Source organism: Mus pahari, chromosome 21, assembly GCF_900095145.1.
Source record: "Mus pahari chromosome 21, PAHARI_EIJ_v1.1, whole genome shotgun sequence".
NCBI classification, from domain to species: domain Eukaryota; kingdom Metazoa; phylum Chordata; class Mammalia; order Rodentia; family Muridae; genus Mus; species Mus pahari.
This window is the reverse complement of record NC_034610.1, coordinates 20,874,233-20,895,403: the sequence shown is the minus strand read 5'-3', so window position 1 is coordinate 20,895,403 and position 21,171 is coordinate 20,874,233. Positions and strand designations below refer to the sequence as shown.

Genomic DNA, 21,171 nt, shown 5'->3' with positions numbered 1-21,171 from the left:
TGAGAATCTGGGTCTTACCCATGCTCTTCATGTGGGAATAAGCAAGAAAAAGCTGCTTGCTTTTCCCCCGTCTGGACGTTTAGGTAAACACGCATGTCACTTCTGCAGGTTAAATCAATATGCCCTGATCATTATGTTGTGGGGGATTAATGGACAATGAAAGAAACGTTGCTTGTAAGTAGATGCTCAATAAACATTAGTTACGGCGTTGTTAGGGGTACTGCTTTCAGACTATGCAGCCCACACGGGTCTGCGTGCACCCTACTCGCAATGGATAGAGACAGATGGAAGGGCCCAGGTTTAGAACAAAGCGGCTCCCTTGGTCCTCAACGGCTGGATCCACCCGATCTTTCAGGACATTTACAGCAAGGGTAGCTTTGATGACAGGAGCCGCGCGCGCGGAACTCTCGGGCTCAGGCGATCGACAGCCCGGGCACGTTTGGGGACCGGACCGTCGCGCGACAACGCGCGGAGCCGGCGGAAATGGTGCTAATGTCCCGTGGCGGGCCTGGGAGCCGCAAACACGGTCGTCCTCCCGGGCCCGCCGAACGCGGCGCCCAACCCAGTTCCTTCCCTACCGCTCGGGGACGCGGCCCCGGGGACCAGCTGGTGAGCACTAGCGAGTGGCGGGGCCGGGATGGAGGGAGCGGCGGCCACCGCGCAGCCCACCCCCAGGCTCAGCCGCACCCGTGTGGGTCTGGGCCTGCTCTCCGGAATTCGAGGGCACCGGGAGGCCCCTCCTCCCCTCCAGGCGGGAAACTGGCTGGAAGATTCCTGGGGCCCTGGCTAAGAGGCCTCATATTTATCCACTCCAGAAAAGATCAGAAACAGATTACCCCCTCCTTTTGAATGAAAAAGGAAAGCATTTACAGAGGCGAAAAATGTGTTTCTGGGCAGGTTCCCTTATAGGCTAGGCTGGCCTCAAAATCTTAGTGTAGCGAAGGATGACCTTGAATTTTTGATCGTCCTTCGGCCACCTCCTGATTACAGATATGCACTGCTACTACTAGTCTATGAGGTTCTGGGGACTCAACACAGGGTCTGGTGCAGGCTGGGTAAGCTCCATACCAACTGACTACATCCCTAGTCAGAAAAGTGGGTTGTGGGGGTGGGGTGGGGTGGGGAGGCGTTTATTTTGAACGTGGGGTAAATATGAACCCTCTCAAAGATTCACAAAGTAATGTTTCAGCTATGATGTGTCCCAGGCCTCTCTTAACTGGGCTGGCCATTCCTCAAGCCTGTTCCTTGCAGGGGAGGTAGTCAGTAGCCCTGCTACTGAGGTCTGACTTGCAGCTCTGTGGAGAGACTTCCTGGGGCCTCTTATTTAACCCTCCTGGGAATGGGCTGTCCGGGAGGGAACTGACTCCTTAGCACAGGTAGCTTTTCCAGGCTTGGGCTTTTCTTTTAATCAGCATCTTTAAAGGTGTTCGCACATCCCAGGTTTCTGGCTTTTCGCTCCAGCCTCTCACTTGTTGTATCGATCGCCTGCTCTTTCATCATTTTCTGCTGCTGGAATCCCAGCGGCCCAGTGTAAGCACACTCCTTTTTACACTTCAGTGCATCCAGAAGCTGAGATGGGAGTGAGGGTGAGGATTTGCCTCAACTTGAGTTCTCTCAGTACCCCACAGATCAGAGTTCCAGCCTCTCTCTGCCTTGCACCTGCTTTCCTTTGACCGGAGCGTTTTTTGCTTTTTTAAGGTAAACTGTAAATGAAGCATACTCCACAACGAGGATGTGCATAGACATAGTGTGTATACAGCACAGAGGGTTCACACATTATGACCAGACTCCAAACCAGCCTTGGAAACACCTGTTTATAATTAGATCAGGGCATTTCTCTTCCTACACTGTTGTGAGCATTTTTCCTTAGTTCATGTGACGTGTTCCCCCAGAGAGTCAGATGATATTTCACTGAGCTGTGGTGTCCTTACAAAGTTGTTGAACAAGAGTTTGTGCTGTGTGGGTTGCCTATGACAGTGGCCCACCAGGGCTCTTACAGGCAGAATGGCTCTAGTATTTTTAGCAGTGCCCCATGTCATGGCCTTCTGGAGACAGTTCCTACTGAAGGGACAAGAGAAATTGACTCTTGACACTGGCTATGGGGATTTAGCCTGCCCTAGTGTTGGGCGTCAGGTTTTCTCTGTGGACACCCACCAATTGTCTGCTTCCTCCAGGTTCTTTGGAGTTTTGTTTTCCTGGAGACTTCTGACTCAGGGTTCTGTGGAAGGCTTCCTGAGGCTTCTTTACTTGACCCACCTGGGAACGGCTTTTCAGGCTTGGGCTGTTCTTTTAATCAGCACCAGCATTTGGAAGTCCTACGGTGCTGGGTCCCATTAGTCCTCTCAGCATTGGGCTGGGTTAGAGTTCACATGAGACCCTAGGTCTAGTGCTCAATATCAAAAACGAAAAGCTTTGCCACATTGTCCATGTGAAGGCTTCTTTGGGCTGGACAGGAAAGGAGCAGCTGCATCTGGATCCTTCAACTTCTGGGCATTTGTTTATGGGACAGCTCCCACCACCACTTGTGTCACTGTCTGTCCCCTCATCTCCAACTGTTTTGTGTGAGCACTAGACCAGGAAACTAGGCTTCAGCCCAAGATCTGGGCCTCCCTCAGGAAAGGACCCAAAAATGGGGGTCTTTGCTCACGGTTGTTCACTTCACATGGGCAAGATTCGGTGTTGACTAAAGAAAGGCATATGTAGGCACCTGGACCTTGCCAAACATTCCAGCAGTTCAGTTCAGCAGGCACAAGTGAAGGAAACCCACAATCTCCAAATAGCTCCTTTTCTGTGGAAGGAACAGAGTGGGGTCCACAGCCTGAAGGATTTGTAGCTACTGTGGTTCTTGATGCTCACGTCAAGAGCCTGAGAGGTCAAGAGGGCTGCTGTCCCCTCAGAGAAAATGCGTTGACATTCTCTCATGGAGAGAAATACTACTCTGCTGGGAGCCCCTTCTTGGGGTGTCTGCCAAGGATTCCAGAGAAAGGCAAGTATGACCCAGAGGTACCTCAGGTGAGCAGAGGCAGAGCAGAGGCAGAGCAGAGCCGCTGCGGCTGAGCTACACCGCCAGCCCCTTCTCAGCTTACTTTCTGAGACTGAGTCTCTGTGTTACAGCTCTGAAGGCAAAGGTACCCTCCTGGCAGTCAGGAGCCAAGGAATAGCACAGAGTCACACCACACAACAAGCCTCACACACGAGGTTTATTGGGAAAGACACAAGATGCCAGCTACCTCTGCTTGGGCCAGAAGTAGCAGAAAACTGAGTGAGAAGAAAACTTATATAGGATCTTGGGGTTGGGGGACGGTGGAGTCCCTATCCTGACTTCGGGAAGCTCGGGATGGATGAGTTTGCAGCAGCAGCAGGCCGTGCTCTGTTACAGGAGGAGAGGCTCCTTTAAGCAGGGCCTTACACTCAGATCAGGACCAGTGATCTAGCTGTGCATCCTGTTTTCCTGAGCCCCAAAACAAGTTTGTTTGGTTCGCTTTTATTTTTATTTTTGGTTGTTGGTGGTGTTTGAGATCAAATTCAGAATGTAGGCCATGCTAGGCAGCACTCTGCCATTGAAAACCATCCCTGGCCCTCCAAAACAGGCTTTAACACCTTTTATTTCTTTATTTGGTTTTTCGAGACAGGGTTTTTCTGTGTAGCCCTGGCTGTCCTGGAACTCACTCTGTAGACCAGGCTGGCCTGGAACTCAGAAATCCCCCTGTCTCTGCCTCCCAAGTGTTGGGATTAAAGGCGTGCGCGACCATGCCCAGCTCGCTTAATACCTTTTTAAATTTACTTTACGTATATGAGGTTTTGCCTGCACATATGTAACCACACCACACATGTGCTAGGTCTGCTGGAACTGGAGTTATGAACGGTTGTGAACCACCTTATGGGAGCTGGGAATCAAACTCAGGTCTTCTACAAGAGCAACGAGAACTCTAAACCTCTGAGCGGCTCTCTGGTTTTAACATTTTAACTTAACTCTTGCTTATGTAAATCTAGTTTGTTGCTGTTTGAGACAGGGCCTTATTTTGTATGCCAGGATTCTCTGAAATTCATGTGTAGACCTAGCTTTTCTTGAACCCAGAGATCTTCCTGCTTTAGCTTCCCAAATACTGAGACTCTAGTCAAAAGCCATCTCCCCAACCCCTTCTTCTGAATGCTGGTCTTGAACTGGTGCTCCTGCCTCCACCTCTCCACTGCTGTAATTGCAGGTGTGCATTACACAGCTGGCTGGCTTCTGGTTTGCTAAAGTTATCATTTGTGCACATGCTCATATGACACTCATAAGGAGGCCTTTCTCGTTAAAGCCCTCAGGCTCAGCCCCACACTGCTGTCAGTCATCAGTATCTGTCAAGTACCTCACTCTGCCCTGCTTCAGGCTGCTCGCCTTAGAACGTGTGGAAGCACTGCCCTGCCATCACACGTACAGCTGCTGCTTCCTGGGGCAGTGACTGGAAGAGTCGAGTCCCTGGGAGATGCACAGCCATGACCCACCAAATCCAGAACTGTGCTTACCCAATGTGTGGCCGGGTGAATGGTTTAAGCATGGTACAGCATCTGGCATCACTGTGCTGCCAGCCACAGCATCTCTAAACCAACCCTTTCTCCTCTCTTGCAGGGCTCCCAGCATGGTGCTCAAGGTCTTCTTCCCCACATGCTGTGCCTCGGCAGACAGTGGCCTGTTAGTGGGACGGTGGGTCCCAGGACAGAGCAGTGCTGTGATCCTGGCTGTGGTACACTTTCCCTTCATCCCCATCCAAGTCAAGGAGCTCCTGGCCCAGGTGCAGGAGGCCAGCCAAGTACAAGTGGCTGTGCTAGGCACCTGGTGCCACCGTCAGCAAGAACCACAGGAGAGTCTGGGGAACTTCCTGGAGGGTCTGGGTGCCATCTTCTCCCATGATCCCTGGTTGCAGCTTTGCCGGGAGAGGGGTACCAGATTCTGGAGCTGCCAGGCCACTTACCCTCAGATGTCTAACGCTCTGGACACACACACTGAAGAGCAGGTCATGCTCATTTTCTATGATCAGCGCAAGCTGCTGCTCTCCTGGCTGCATCCACCTCCCGTCCTGCCCGACTGCCAGATGGGAGACACTGCAGCCAGCACCGGAGGCCTAGCTGACATCTTTGACACAGTGGCACGCAGCGAGGTCCTCTTCCGAAGTGACCAATTTGATGAGAGACCCGTACGCCTGAGCCACTGGCAATCAGAGGGAGTGGAGGCCAGTATACTTGTGGAATTGGCAAAGCGGGCCTCTGGGCCTGTCTGCCTGCTGCTGGCTTCTCTGTTGTCCCTGATGTCAGCAGCTAGTGCTTGCCGGTAGGTGCCTCAGACAGGAAAGGTACGACAAGAAATTGGACCCGAGAACCACGGCGCTCCCTTCAGTGTAGAGTGCTGAGGCTCATGTTCCTGGGACCCAGTTCTCCTCTCACCTTGCCTCCCTTTGCATCTCAGAGGATGTCTTAGTAGAGGCTGCTGTTCCTGGAGACGGATTGTGTGAGGCCCATCCAGTTGCTTATAGAATGGGTTGCAGACAGTTCAAGCACCGAAAAGAAATCTGGTGAACACAAAACTGGGTTGGTTACTGCGCTTAAAAAAAAAAATTACAAGTAGCCAGACTGTGGAGGCGCACACCTTTAATCCCAGCACTTGGGACACAGAGGCAGGTGGATCTCTGAATTCAAGGCCAGCCTGGTTCATAAATCAAGTCCAGGACAGATCTCCTGGAACTGGGGTTATAGATGGTCCTGAGCCATCATGTGGGTGCTGGGAATTAAACCTGTGTCTTTATAAGAGCAACAAGTGCTCCAAATCACTGCATCATCCCCTCAGCTTATCTTACTATTTTTTGTGCTTGGGACAGGGTCTCGGCTATACAGCCTTAGCTGACCTGGAACTTGCTGTGTGGTCTAGGCCAGCCTCAAACCCTGCGTCTGGGAGTGCTGGGATGAAAGGCTGGTATCTGCCCTGCCTGGGTCCCTATGAGGACACAGAGCTGCCCATTCCCCTTTGCTGTTTTCCCACAGCTGACTTCAGGTGATATGATAATGCAGTTCCTCTCCAGGCCATAGTTGCTTGGGGTGGTACCCACCCAGGGTCTCTAGAATCATGGGTGCTAGCCTGGATAAGTCCCCAAGTCCTCAGAATGCTGATTAACACTAGGCTCTTTTTTTTTTTTTTTTGAGACAGGGTTTCTCTGTGTAGCCCTGGCTGTCCTGGAACTCGCTCTGTAGACCAGGCTGGCCTCGAACTCAGAAATCCACCTGCCTCTGCCTCCCAAGTGCTGGGATTAAAGGCGTGTGCCACCACACCCAGCAACACTAGGCTCTTTTAGTTTAGCTTGTGAATTGAGGAATGAGGGCCTGGGGACCCTCTTCCTCCCAGAGATGCTCACAACTCTCTCTTTTTAAAATAAGAGAGGGTTTTCATATATCTCAGGCTGGGCACAAACCTGCTGTGCAGCCAAATATGACCTTTTACCACTCTATCTATCTATCTATCTATCTATCTATCTATCTATCTATCTATCTATCTACCTACCTACCTACCTACCTACCATCTACATCTGAGGTAGTGTGTCACTATGTAGTCCTGGCTGTCCTGGAAAATTCTTATGTAGACCAAGATGGTTTGGAACTCAGCTTCACCTCCCTCTGCCACTAGAGAGCTGGGATCAAGTGTGTGCCATCATAGTAGTGGACACTACCAGACGAGTTATATCTCCAGCCTAAGATGATGTTTCTTTGGTGTTGGCTATCCATAAGGAACAGCTGTATTGTTTTCTCCATTCTGCCCTCCCTTTAGATCTACAGATTGGTGCCTAGTGTGGGATCCGACTTACCTTTTCCAGGGGCTCTGGTGACCTTAGAATACTGCCCTGAAAGGGAGACCCGGGTAACTATAGGGATATACTTTAGGTTGCAGGAGCTGCTGGATATCTTAGTGTATGGTGTAGACTTTTGTGACAACCTTAGAATTAAGGTGAAGGTTATGTGTGGGCCCAGGTGCCATTACATCAGAGAAGGTCCTTAGTTTTTCTTATCCTCTCAAGAGACTCAAGAAAGATGAAGAGATGCTTGTGTACTGAATGCAGACACCAGCCTGCCCATCAAACAAGAGTCAGTGGCTATGAGTACTGATGTATGGGCGAGGCTGTTGTTGCAGAATAAAGCTCCTCTCTACCTTTCATGACTTTGTGCCCTTTTCAAATAACCCCATGGGTGTGGAGCCTGGGCCTTGAAGGACTGACCTTGAACCTTGGCATTTCATGCGCTCAGTGAGTGGTCACTGTGGTTGGCTATTTATAAGGGAAGACTGTTGAGTACAGTTCTTGGAATTGACTCCCAGTTGCACTGTGGAAAAGAGAGGCCTTTAAACCTTCCAGAGCCGTGCCGTGCTTCCCCCCTGAGGTTGCACAGCTCTGCACATCCCAGGAGCTCTTGGGTCTCTCCTGGCTGCTGCTGCTCTCTCTGCTCCTCTGTTTCACACAAGCCAATTGCTATCAAGCATTTTCTTCTTCCTCGGCTTGAAGACATCTCTTACTATGTGAGCATCTGTGGAAATGTCTCAATGCTTCCTTTGTGAGGAATTCAGTCTTACTGGAAAGCCCAGGAGAACCTTGCTGAGCTGGGCTATCATGTAGTAGGCAGGGCAAGTCTTGAGTGGATGAGACATGACCTAGCCCCCCTCCCCCTCTACCTTTTCGGCCATCTTTTGGGGAAAGGGTAGCCCTAACCAAGCTAGCCTTAGACTCCTGAGTTCTGGGATTAAAGGCACGTGTTACCACGCCTGGCTATCTTTTCAGCTATCTTGACATTCATCTTTGCATTGGCTTGTGAACTCAGGTATGCCTGAGGCTCTGCGAGGAGTCCAGCTCTGTAGTAGCAGTGAGCACAACTGGGGTGGGGGTGGGGCAGGAAGGTGCTGTGCATTTCACATCTATGTATCCTTGCTTGGCTGTGTTGGTCTTCATATTTGCCTGGGCCTTGCTGAGCCTTGAAGTGAAACCAAAGGGCTCAGAGTGAGTGGCTCTGGGTCTTCTTTCTAGAGTGAGAAATCTAGGCTGGGAAAGCAAGGAACTTATGGCTGGAGGTGTCAGTCTCGGCCCTTATATTCCCCCCAGGCTCTGGAAGCTGTGGCCCCTTTCCTTCATCAGAAGCAAGCTCTCCACTTGTGAGCAGCTCCGTCACCGGCTGAAGCACCTCTCCTTCATCTTCAGTACCGAGAAAGCCCAGAGTCCCATGCAGCTGATGAGGTATGGTTTCCAGTACAAGGAAGGGTGGGGCGGCCCATCTCCTCTTCCTCTCTGCTTTGCACTGTGCCTGCAGCCGGGCCTCTCAGGTCACAGGCTGTGTCAGGCTGTGCCTTCTCTGACTTCCTTCCAGGAAGGCCAACATGCTGGCTTCTGTGCTACTGGATGTGGCCCTTGGCTTGCTGCTGCTCTCTTGGCTCCACAGCAATAACCGAATTGGACAGCTGGCCAATGCCCTGGTCCCTGTGGCTGATGTGAGTGGATTGGGTGGAGCCCAGCTTCCTGAGGGTTGGGAATCCTCTTGGGCAGTCCTTCAGCTGGCAGGAACAGCTCTTCCCTGTCCTCACCCTAGAGACCCAGCATTTGGCCCCAGCCTAAGATATTTCCTGGCTCTTGGGACCTATGTCTCTCAGGGCAGTGTTGGCAAATTGCCTGCTGCCCCTTCCTGAAGGTGGCAGTGTCTGAGGGCCACTTTGGTTGAGGCTTTCATGGGCCCCCTTTCCGTGCTAAGCTTATACACCAGATGAAAGCCAACCTGAGGACAACTCTGACTCAGGGCTGTTGCTGGGCTGGCCACGCTCTTGCCAGATTGCTCTTCCACTGGAAACAAGAGGCACAGGCTTGTCCTCTCTACTCCCCATGCTCCTCTACACGGTATGTACAGCACATTCCTTCTGGTTCCTTCACCTCATTTCTGCCTGGCTGTGGAACATCTCAGTTCTCCATCTCATCTGCAGTAGAGCCAAAGCAGTGCCTCCTATGGAAGTCTTGTGGGCTCTGCTTCTGCTCCGTCAGTGCAGATGCGTGATGGGTCTGTTTGTTGCCAGGCCAGGGATCTGGGGCAGCAGTGGGCTCCTCTCAGCTTTGTGAGATCAGTAGAGGTCATCCCAGTAGGAAAGAGCAGCTGGAGCTGGGTAAAAGGGTGAGGCTGTTTCTATATTCTGTTTCTTGGCCAGCTTTGTCTGAATTTTCCTTTTTTGCAAAATTGCAAAAAAAAAAAAAAAAAAAAAAAACACCCATAAATATTTAATTAAAAAATGGAGTCTTTTTCTGCTGCCAGGCTTTTATCCTTTAAATATTAAATAAGACCTATTTATAAAGAAGGTTTTGTTCTCCTCCCTGGTGGTCCTGAGGCTCTTGCACAGGGTTGCAAGAGGCTTTGGGAAGAGCATGTAGGGATATAAGAGTTAGTCTTGAGGACTGGACAGTGGTGGTGTAGACCTTTAATCCCAGCACTTGGAAGGCAGAGACAGGCGGATCTCTATGAGTTCGAGGCCAGCCTGGTCTATACAGTGAATTCCAGGACAGCCAGGGCTATATAAAGAAACTGTCTCAAAAACAAACAAACAAACAAACAAACAGTCTCAAAAACCAACCAACCAACCAACCAACCGACAGACAGACAGGATTACTGCTATGGCCTCACCTTGGTGACAGAGTAGAGTGTCCTTTAGCCAGATGTCCCTTACCCTGCTCGTCGCTGACATCCCCGTGTGTTCACCACACTCAGCTTCGTCACTTCCTTGAGGCCCCTGCCCTCCGGCACTCTCCCCTGCTCGCCAAGCCTCTGATAAGCCCAGCGCCCTCTCACTCCCCAGAATCGCTACCCACTGCTGGGCAAGCCTTACCTCTGGCAGCAAGTGGTACAGTGAAGTCTTTAATGGGGGCCTTCAGTATTTCCCAGGTATGGTTTGAATTGAGCCATGGTCTGTCCCACTTCAGCAATATCCAGGTATCACAGACTTAGGACTCTATGGGTCAGGGCTAATGTAGCAGTATAAGAGGACGATGGAAGTTCTCAGGTTGAGGTAGATGTCTCATGGGGACACATGCTCAAGGAATTGGTTTATGTATTCCAGCCTGTTAGAAGATTCCTCAAACCAGGATCTTGGAAGTCATCTGTGATCAGGGGTCAGGGGTCCAGTGGCCAGACAAATTTGGGAAACACTGTTTCTGTCCAAAGTTAGAAGACTTTGGTGCACACCTTTAATCCTAGCACTTGAGAGGCAAAGGCAGGTGGATTTCTATGAGTTTGAGGCATCCTAGTCTACACAGCGAGTTCTAAGATAACCAAAACTATATAGGGACACTCTGTTTAAATAAATGAAAAGACAATGATTTTGAACCTTGGAAGGAAGTGCAGGCTGCCTTTGTCCTGCACAGAGAGACTGGCTAGGGTGGGAGCCCATTCTAGACAATCCTCAACCTGCCCATTCATCTACCTCAGTGTGACCATGTCATCCCTCCCCTGCTCCATGTCCCTGTAGCGCGTGGCTGAGGAGCTCCAGCATCTGTTGCAGTGGCTGATGGGTGCTCCTGCTGGGCTCAAGATGAATCGGGCACTGGATCAGGTGCTAGGCCGCTTTTTCCTGTACCACATCCATCTGTGGATAAGTGAGTGCCCGCTGGGCAGGGTTGGGCAGCCCAGCAGGGCAGGTTGAGGAGAGCAGGGAATCCCAGTCAGGCCCCATTCTCCCCCTGCTTCCATTTGTTGGCCTCCTGTTTGTATGAAGCCACCTGTGTCAGGCCAGAAGCCCAAGCTGAAGTCGGGGCCAGTGGGTGGGTTTGTGTTCACCTGTGTCCTGCAGTGTTAGGTAGCCATTCTCAGAAGCACGGGCTCCCAGTGCCTCAGTGGGCACTACTTATGGCTGAACCCCATCCCGCAGGCTATATCCACCTTATGTCCCCCTTTATTGAGCACATCCTGTGGCATGTGGGACTCTCAGCCTGCCTTGGACTGACTGTTGCTCTGTCCATCTTTTCGGATATCATCGCCCTTCTCACCTTCCACATCTATTGCTTCTATGTCTACGGTGCCAGGTATGTATATGTGCAAGTGGGCGTACATCAGGGTGTGAGCGAATAGGTGAGGTGTGGCCTCATGAGCCTGTGTCCTACAGGCTGTACTGCCTGAAGATCTATGGCCTTTCCTCTCTCTGGCGTCTGTTCCGGGGGAAGAAGTGGAATGTTCTGCGCCAGCGAGTGGATTCTTGTTCCTATGACCTTGACCAGGTATCTACAGCCTGCTGACCCTGCCAGGGCAGCTACTTAGACCCTACCAAGGACCAACCTACTTCTGTCCTGTGGCTAGCTTCCAGCAGTTGGCCTAGGGGGAGGTACCTGCAGACCTACATACTTTACCAAGGTGGGCATAGGACCTGCTTTGGCTTATTCCATTTGCTTACCCAGATGTGATACATGAAGTTTCCCCTAACATCATATTTGCCTATGTACCCTACTGCCTGTTTCCCCAGGTCCATAGGATATGTAGACACACACTCTTCATGGTAAAGGGAACATGCTGACCCTTGCTAGCTCAGGAGACCAGAAAATCCAACTGCAGTTTAAGATGTATATGGGCAGTGATGGAGTTACCTCCCTGGTCTGGATCTTGTGGTGCCAGCTGTGCTGGTCCTTTTTCCCTACAGCTCTTCATTGGGACCTTGCTCTTCACCATCCTGGTCTTCTTGCTACCTACCACCGCTCTGTACTACCTGGTATTCACCCTGGTGAGCCCAGTACCTCCTGCCCTGGGGCCTACAGAACAACTTGGGATTGGTCACTGCCTGAGCCAGGCACACAGGAAGCAGGCTATCTACCTCTTGGAGTCCCATCAGCATGGCTGTTCTGAACTCTCTGGAAACTATGTACTGGTCTTAAAGCAGTTGGGGGTCCTATCCTGGAGAAGACTGGCTACAGGGGAGGTTGGGACCCATAATAAGTGGATGGGGTCATAGAGGATCCCTCCCCTAGAGGTGAGCCTATTGGGCTGCTCTCCTCCTAGGCCTGTCTAGTGTGTGCCCTCAGCCCTGAATGTCACCTTTGCTACAGCTCCGGCTCCTGGTGATCACTGTGCAGGGCTTAATCCATCTACTTGTAGACCTCATCAATTCCCTGCCACTATACTCCCTTGGCCTTCGACTCTGCCGACCCTACAGGCTGGCAGGTAAGTGCTGGGTGCTGGTGGGCTGGCTTCTGACAGATGGTACAACGTATCCATAGGCCTTACAAAACACTTGTGTCAACTTCATGTGTCTCCTGCCTGAAAGAATTGGTGTGTGTGGCATAGTAGGCAGGGCCATGGAGACAGACTTGGGCCTGGGCACATGCTGTCTTTTCTCTCTCCCTGGGGAGTAAAGTTCAGAGACCTAGAGACCTGAGGCATCCCCCTTCCTGTCATACGTGAGGCTTGCTGCAGAGTCTGCGTAGGATATAGCTCAGACTCCGAGAAGTCTGTCTCCATGTGGTTCTAGGCTATGTCTGCTTTTTGATGGCCCTTAGCCTTGGAGAGACAGGCCAGACTGAGGGCTACTAGGAGCATCCTGCACTGTGTGTCATCATCACCTGTCACCCAAGCTGTCTCCCAGAATCTCTGCATTCTGGTCCCATGTCCCTTGAGGAGAATTTATCTCCTTTAGGCATGAGGTTGTTATGGGCAACCCATTTGTCCCCGGGGCTTTGGATACCCCAGGGACTTTAGGATTGCCTAGCATAGCCAATGTTCAACACCAGCTCAGTTGATTTCCAAGGTGACCAGTATACCCATTTGACTCTTCCAGCTAGCTCAGACCCTTTTGATAGGGACATGCAGATTCCATGGCTTTGAACCAATTTCAAAGTCTGCCTTCAGGCATCTCCCTGCTGCTGAATGCCTATAAAACATTTTGTGAACATCCTTCTAGCTAATTTCTCCATTAACCTAAGGGGACCCAGGCCAGAGTCTCATTTGCAATGCTACTCACTTACCCTCTGCCCCAACTTCTTCACCTCAGAACACAAAAGCAGGTGGGCCACGTAGCCCCAGACAAAGCCTGGGATGCAGAACCTCTTCCTCCTAAGTCTGGAGCCAGTAAATGGGGCAGAGCAGTTATTTTGCTTGGAAGGCCATGGTTCTGACCCGTCCCACTCACTGGCTGTAAGTAAGCTTCATTTCCAGCTCATTTATTTCAAGACAGGGTTTCTCTGTGTAGCCCTGTTGGTCCTGGGACATACTCTGTAGACCAGGCTAGCTTTGAACTCACAGAGTTCTACCTACCTCTGCCTCCTGAGTACTGGGGTTAAAGGCAGGCACTACCACAACTGTCCCATTTCCTGCTCTTTTAAGAACCTTCCTGGGCATTTTCTAGACCTGGAACCCAAAATACAGGCCAGGGGTGCTATGGGTTCCTAAGTCACAGACACAGAAGCTGTAGGACACTGAACAATTAACAGGGCATCTGCCACCTAGTATAGAGGCAGCTGGGAAAGTAGAGGAGGAGAGAATCCTGAGTTCCCAGGCAGGTCTGCTGCCTTCTAGGTGTGCTCAAAGGGGCTTCTAATGTCTGAACCATCTACAACAGCCTCTGCTGACCCATAGCCTTCCGAGGGACCAGTGAAAGCTGATTGGGTGTTGCCATCTTCCTTCCTAAATACTTTGCTTTCCTATAGCTGGTGTGAAGTTCAGAGTTCTGGAAAAGGAGGCAGGCAGGCCCCTCCGCCTCCTGATGCAGGTAAGAACTCTATGCTTCACTGCTACTCAGACCGTGGACCCCCAGTTTCCATCAGACTCCCCCAGGTCCTGGAACAGCTGGTGTGATACTGTGGTGTTAGAGCAGCCAGAGATCACATAGAGGTAGAAGGACCCAGTGGAGCTAAGGGTAGGTTCCCTGGCATCTGAGCACTGTAACTCACTGTGTCTGGAGTCTCCCCAGACAGAGTTATGGCTACTTATTGTGGTCTACATAGTTGATATCTAGTCCAGCCTGTGGGTGGAGTGCCCGTACTTGGCTAGAGACATCATGAAGCTGCCCTGGGTCCCATAGTGCTCAAGATTGTGATAAAACAGAAATGACTTTACAAAGGCCTCATGACAAGTGGTCATTTCCTGTTGGACTTGAACCCTTGACTCTTCCAGTCACAGGTTCCAGTCCCTGTGAAAGGGAGCAGAACATGTTTTGGGGTGACATGCCAGGTATTGAGTTGTACCTTGGGCCAAGTCCAAGGCTCTTAGATGTGGAAGCATCTGGCATGATCCCCTCTTCTTCTTCTTCCTCCTCCTCCTCCTCCTCCTCCTCCTCCTCTTTCTTGTCTTCCTCCTCTTCTTCTTCCTCCTCTCAGAAGCCTAGAAACAGAGTAGATTCTAGGATAGGGCAGACACTGAACTCCCCTGTCATCATTCCCTCCTCAGGGGACCAAAGTGCTATATGGTTGCTTCTTCAAGGATAAATAGCATGGCTATTCCATAGGCAAACGTTTGTCAGAACTTTGCTGGGCTTGCCCTACAGTTGCCTAGCTAAAGATTCTCTAGAGAGCCAGTCAGGCCCAGGGTGCCACTCTCAAGGGCTTCTTCTGTAGACAACAGCTGAAGCACCCATGACCACTACCCTACTGATATCTCCCCTGCCCTTGCAGATAAACCCCCTGTCCTATAACCATGTGATGCACGCCTACCGTCTACCTAGCTGTGGCTGCCACCCCAAGCACTCCTGGGGTACCCTGTGCCGAAAGCTGTTCTTCGGAGAGCTCATCTACCCCTGGAGGCAGAGAGAGGACAAACAGGACTGAGGAGCTGGACACAGCCTACCCATAGCTACTGCACAGCCATCACACCTCCTCTCTGCCAGGACAGCACTGACCATGGGGTCCTCTCAGGTCCCACAAGGGCCAACCAAACACTCTGTACTGAATGTAGGCAGGCCTTACCCTCTGCTCTCGGACCCTGCCAGCTTCAGACCTGCACTCTGTCTAGCACAGTGGTTCTCAACCTTCCCAGAGCTGACCCTTTAATATACTTCCTCATAAAATTATTTTCATTACTACTTCATAACTGTTAATTTTGCTACTGCTATGAATCATGATATAATATAAATATCCGTGTTTTCTGACAGTCATAGGCGATCCCTGTGAAAGGGTCATATGACACCCCTCCCCAAAGGGTTGAGAACCACTGCTCTAGTACCACCTATGTAGGGACCCACATGGTTTTTGTAGTCATTACAGTGAGCCTGATTCCTAGGAGTACCTGGACTCTGTGGGATACGCTGGCAGGTCCTCTTGGCTGCTTTATTGGGTGGGAGCACTCCTGGGCACCTGGTACACTTCATAAGCCTCCGCAGAACATTTCCATTGGGAAACAGAGGTAGCTGCTGATCCCTTACCCCCTGGAACTAATCCTTCATGCTGCACTTCACTGGGCTTGCTTGCTGCTCCCTGGAGAGTACTCTGTGAAGTTGCTGCTATAGGCCTCTGGGTGACTGGGTACCTGCCAGCCTGGCTGCCCTGTTCTTGCTTAGTGCTCCAGGTATGGGTAGGCCCTCTGGCAAAATATTCTGTCTTCTCTTATAGACTCCTTATGGGACCAGGTAGCTTCCTTCTGCACAGGCACTTCGTGAGACTCATTGTGTGAATGACCTTGGGGTGGTGAAATGGCCAGGGTTAGTTCCCTAACACTTAGTGGGACCCCATGTGAGCTAGTCCCTAGGGGGCAGGAAACCTCACTGTCTGATGGTCTAGAATTGTCTGCTGTGGGCAGGAGGGGACAGCTGGCCCAGCCTCTCTTTCAGGGGCACTTGTGACTATTGACATTGGTTTGTCTGAGCCTGCTTCCTCTTGCTACAGGTCACAGCCATTCTTAAGCAGCCAGTGGAGGGTTTTGGTGAAGATGAATCCTGATTGTGTGGTGACAATAAAATTTCATGAATCTGGAGTACCAGCTTGGGTGTGCTGCTAGTCTGCCAGGCTCTAGGTGGGTGGGCTAGGCGGAACACTGGTGGGCTAGGCGGAGCACTGGTGGGCTAGGCGGAGCACTGGGCTACCCCAGATGACTATCATTGCTTCCTGCCTAAGGCCTCTGCAGAGGCTCTGCTGAGTTGCGGCCCTAAGCACTTGTGGACGTCATAGATAGGTGAACAGAGCTAGAGGCTCAGTGCCTCTGGCCATAGTTCCACCCTGATCCCAGGGCCTGGGATAGAGTCTTGTAGGGCTGGGGTTGTCTGCGCTGGGCTTTGAGTATGTGGATTCCATACAAAGTAGAGCACTGCCCTGGACTGACAAGTTTCTCTATGTAGTCTTGGCTATCCCAGAACTCACTCTGTAGACCAGGCTGGCTCACACACACAGATCAGCCTGCCTCTGCCTCCCTAGTGCTGGGACTGAAGGAGTGTGCCAATACCACGCGTCTTCAACTGATTCTTAGCATCTGCAGTCTTCGGATGCCTCCAGGCCTGTTGTCCTGGTTATGAAGAAGGGGCCCTCAGTTGCTTTCTAGCCTGGGACTCCGCAAAGGATCAGTATAAGCCAACCGGGGAGTGCCATAGGGCCCCGTGTGATCCTGTGCCCAGATAGAGCCTGCTGAAAATAGCAATCATGCAATACTGGGTGCTACACTCTAGGCAGGCCTTACACTTGTCTCTTGGTAACCCTTTGGAGTCAGCTGCACACAGATTACCACTTCTGTGCATGCATTTTCCCCCTACTCTGCCTGGCTACCCTTACCCATCCTTTAGCTTCCTGCTCTCATCCTTTCACTTCTGACCTCAGCCCAGCTGGCCCTGTCATGAGGTCAGTCTGGCAACTGTCCTTGTGTGCGGCAGGGTACTAGGCTGTCTGCCCTTCTGAGGACCAGTCAGGGCCTGGCACCAGAGCTGGCCAAATGAACACTGGCCATTGGAGCCAAAAGAGTTGTCTCTTGCAGAGAGCTGTGCCCATGGAGGTTTTCTGATGATGCTCAGACACAGCTCATGTATGTCTAACAACAAGGGCTGATGTTTGGGTGGCCATTACTTTGATGGACAGGTGCCTTGCCTTTCCCAGGAGCTGTCAGGGTTCCTATCACAATCTACCCTCCTTTGTAACTGAAAGAAGCTTGTCTGCAGGTACTTGGGACATGAACATGGCCTGACTTTTCATTCTGTCTCCACTAGCTGCCATGTCCATCACTGTGTCTGAATCTGTCTACTTATGAGAGGTTCTAGGGCCTCTTGTTGCCAGTCTAAGGCCAGGACCTCTGAGTAATTGAAACATTTCTTTTTTGAAATATGTATCATGTGTTTCAGGCTGGTCTCAACTTGCTACATAGCTAAAGATGACCTTGAACTGCTGAACTTCCTGCCTCTACTTCCTGAGTATTGAGATTACAGTTACATAACACACAATTTATGGAGTGCTAAGGATCAAATCCAGGATTTCATGAATGCTAGGCCAACTGTCAACTGCCAATTTCCAGCCAAACTGGAATGTTTTGTGGCTGCTTCCTGAGCTTCCTGGACTCGTGGCTTTTTGGGCCTAGGGTCTGTCCCCTTATGTATGATTCCCAGAATTCTCAGAGGACTGAGGGTCCCACCCAGAGTGGGGAAGTTAGTCTTAGTCTGTTCTTTTTAATTATAACAAAATGCAAGAGCCCAGATGTGTTATCAATAGAGGTTCATTGGCTTGTTCTAGAGGCTGAAAATCTCAGGCCATTGGCACAGCATCTGGCTGTGGGCATTTTTGCCAAACAACATGGTGCCAGGCATCACATGGTGAGAACAAAGCAAGTGTGCTAGCTCATTTTTCCTCTAAGGCCACTAATGCCACCATGGGAGCGACCCTCATGACTTCATCTACTAATTACCTCCCATTAGTCCTGCCTGACAAATTGTGAAATAAGATGTGGCCACCATGCTGCTCAGTCCACTCAGACTCAAAGGCCCGTCTCTGTTTCTGGAAATATTCTCATGGATAGCCTTGAGGTAAAGTGTGATCAGTTTTCTCGGTGTTCTTTAAATATAGTCAAGCTAACAGCTGACTTCAATTGTCACGGCCAGTGTGTGTCTCTGGAAAGGGGGGTTAGGTTATTCTCAGCCCCCATGGATGAACATCCCTATTTCAAACCTCACACCTCTAAAGAAAGGCTCTCACCATCATTACAGCCAGCACGGGGTGAGAGCCGTCAGAACAGAGGCAAAGCTCAAGGCTGGGCATAGTGACCTCTACAAGGGGGGATCTCCCTGATAACCAGGTTGTGGCTCTCAAGACTCAGTTCTCAGCTACTCATCAGCTGAGGATCAGGACTTTCTTATTAATTAATTAATCTTATTATGAAATCTATGTGATCCAGAGTTCAGGGACTGGCCACTCCTGGACAAAACATAGCCAGGAAAAAAAGAAAAGAAAAGAAAAAGATACAGGTAATACCGCTGGGATCCTTCAGGGATTCAGAGTGAGCTGAGAAGTTCTGTTGGAAGGCCTTAGGGTGGTTCTGCCTTCCTGGACTCAGGAGCCTCCACCCTACACACCCTTGACCAAGAGAATAGTGGGAAAGCCTGTCCCTGAGGCAGGTGAGGAGAGCTTTGATACCATTTCTCAGGCACCGTACCCTCACAAACCTTCCCTGAATATTGTGTCAAACCAAGTGGCTGTGTTCACAGGGTCAAGATGCTCAGTAAAGGCTGTATCTTCAGCTTAGGAGGGAGAGAGTCACTCAGTGTGGGGCTGCTGGAATGAAGGAAGGGTACCTGTTGCTGGAGGGAAGGCCTAGATCCAACAGTCCCTTGGAGAAAAGACCCCTTGTAGGGTTTTTTCTTCATTCTTTCTTGGAGACAGGGCCTGTGTAGGCCCGGTCTTGAACTTGCATCAGAATCCCAAGTGTGCTGGGATTAGAGGTGTGAGCCACCATACCTGGCTGCTGGGGTGTGTGTGAGTGTGTGTTTGTGTGTGTGTGTGTGTTTCACATTCCTTAAGTACTGGTGTGATATAACCTGGAATTACTGAATTCTAATTTCACCTTTGAACATTTGATGTTACTTTTAGCATCAGCAGACTTGGTAACTGCCTGATGCTACATGATATCCACCGATTGATTATTCAGTCTGTGCTAACCTGAGGGATTGTCCAGTGATTCACATTCTGTACAATCTGGGAAAACCAGCTGGTGGCAATGGCAAGAATAGTGTCACTGAAGTGGTCACACAGTTAAAGAGACAGGTTTCAGTGTAGGAGTCAAATGGACTTCCTGGCCTTTCCATGTGCTTGTCCAGTCACAGCTCCCTTCTGCTCTGGCCACCACACATGGCAACTCAGCTTCACCCTGCCTGTGTATTGTTGACATGACTGTGTGAGTACGGGTGCTCAGATGGACAGAAGAGGGCATTGGGTCCCCTGACTATGGAGTTGTAGGTGGTCGTGTGCTGTGGTACTGAGAGCCAAATTCCAATCCCGCACAAGTACAGCAACCATTCCTAACTGCTGAGCCATCTGTCCAGCACCTTCAGTAAGCCAGGATTTGTTATGTAGCTCAAGTTGGTCTTGAACTCATGGCAATCCTCCTGCCTGAGTATTAGGACTATAGGCATGTGTCACCTACCTAGCCTGCTTAGGAAGAGGTCCTTGCCTTCCCAGCAGCCAGGAGAGCTGTCAGCTGTGGATACCTCTGTGCTCAGTGGGCACCTCATCACTGGTGGCACACTGCCCAGACTTGTGTTCAGTGGTCATGTGAAGGAGCAGCCCCAAGTCAGCACTGATGGCATCTTCTCTTGGCCTCCTGTCTCAATACCCCAAGTAGCTGGGCTTATAAGCTTCTGCCATCACAGAGGTTTGGGGTTTTTGTTTTTGTTTTGTTTCACTTTGTTTTTGAGACAGGGTTCCCCTGTGTAACAAGCTCTGATTGACTGTCATTTTGTAGACCAGGTTGGTCTCAAACTCAGAGATTGGCCTGCCTCTGCTTCCCCAGTACTGGGATTTACATGCCCTGTCAAAATTCATTCTTGGGACTGGAGAGATGTCTTAGTGGTTAAGAGCACTGACTGCTCTTTCAAAGGTCCTGAGCAACCACATGGTGGCTCACAACCATCTGTAATGGGGATCTGATGCCCTCTTCTNNTGTGTCTGAAGACAGCTACGGTGTACTTCCATATAATAAATAAAGTCCTTTAAAAAATTCATTCTTGTGCCAATCTTCATACCTTTTTATGGGTAATTCTCTCCGCCATGTCAACACACCTCAGTTTGTCATCTGTTTTTTTAATGATATATGTGTCTCAGTGTTTTGCCTGCATGTATCTAAGTGTGCCAAGAGTGTGCCTGGTCCTGGAGAGGTTAGAAGTAGGCATCAGATCCCTGCCTGGAACTGGAGTCATGACTGTGAGCCAACAAGTTGGTGCTGGGAACTGAACCCAGATCCTCTACTAGAGCAACAAGTGCTCTGAACTTCTGAGCCAATTCTTCATCCAATCTCTCATTTTATCAATTTCTTATACTTGTTTTTAAATGTGCATTGGTGTTTTGCCTGGACATTTGTCTGTGTGAGGGTGTCAGATCTCCTGGAACTAGTTACAGACAGTTGTGAGCTGTCATGTGTGAATTGAACCCAAGTCCTCTGAAAGAACAACCATGGATCCAGGGATCTTAACCTCTGAGCCATCTCCACAGCACCTCACCATACCGTGTGTGTGTGTGTGTGTGTGTGTGTGTGTGTGTGTGTGTGTACGCGCACACACACACACACACACACACACTTTATTATCTGACAATGTTCAGGAAGTTTTGTGTAAAAACTGTTCCAAAGTACAGTATATGTGTGACTGCAGCATATACGGTACGGTATGTGGAGGTCAGAGGATAGCTTTCAGAAGTCAGTTCAGCCTTCTCCCCTGTTAAAACAGGCTTATGCCGGGCGTGGTGGCGCACGCCTTTGATCCCAGCATTTGGGAGGCAGAGGCAGGCGGATTTCTGAGTTCGAGGCCAGCCTGGTCTACAAAGTGAGTTCCAGGACAGCCAGGGCTATACCGAGAAACCCTGTCTCGAAAAACCAAAACCAAAACAAAAACAAACACAAACAAACAAAAAAAAAACAGGCTTACACCAGGCCAGGTAGCTCTTGAACTGCTGGACCAATTCTATCTTTACTTCCTTTCTTTCTATAGGAGCGGGAGCTAGGTGGATGGGGATTACAGATGGCCAGTCACCGGAGGGA

General features: G+C 50.5%; 1 protein-coding gene across 2 annotated transcripts; it reads left to right on the top strand.

The window, feature by feature from the left end:
- The first annotated feature begins 474 nt into the window (after window positions 1-474).
- On the top strand, window positions 475-20,018 carry Pigq (phosphatidylinositol glycan anchor biosynthesis class Q). Of its 2 annotated transcripts, XM_021221206.2 has the most exons (11): window positions 475-609; window positions 4,613-5,311; window positions 8,115-8,246; window positions 8,377-8,497; window positions 10,511-10,637; window positions 10,910-11,063; window positions 11,144-11,255; window positions 11,672-11,752; window positions 12,075-12,189; window positions 13,671-13,732; window positions 14,634-20,018. In XM_021221206.2, the coding sequence occupies exons 2-11, from the start codon at window positions 4,623-4,625 to the stop codon at window positions 14,784-14,786; spliced, it is 1,746 nt and encodes a 581-aa protein (XP_021076865.1). In that variant the 5' UTR covers window positions 475-609; window positions 4,613-4,622; the 3' UTR covers window positions 14,787-20,018. The 2 variants fall into 2 exon arrangements, with proteins under 2 accessions (XP_021076865.1, XP_029388933.1); XM_029533073.1 differs by lacking the exons at window positions 10,511-10,637; window positions 10,910-11,063; window positions 11,144-11,255.
- Window positions 20,019-21,171: the final 1,153 nt, after the last annotated feature.

Coding starts and splice junctions, on each gene's coding strand:
- Pigq (XM_021221206.2), top strand. CDS start 4,623: ATGGTGCTCAAGGTCTTCTTCCCCACATGCTGTGCCTCGGCAGACAGT. Junction 11,064..11,143: donor TTCTATGTCTACGGTGCCAG/GTATGTATATGT, acceptor TGTGTCCTACAG/GCTGTACTGCCTGAAGATCT. Junction 13,733..14,633: donor CCCTCCGCCTCCTGATGCAG/GTAAGAACTCTA, acceptor CTGCCCTTGCAG/ATAAACCCCCTGTCCTATAA.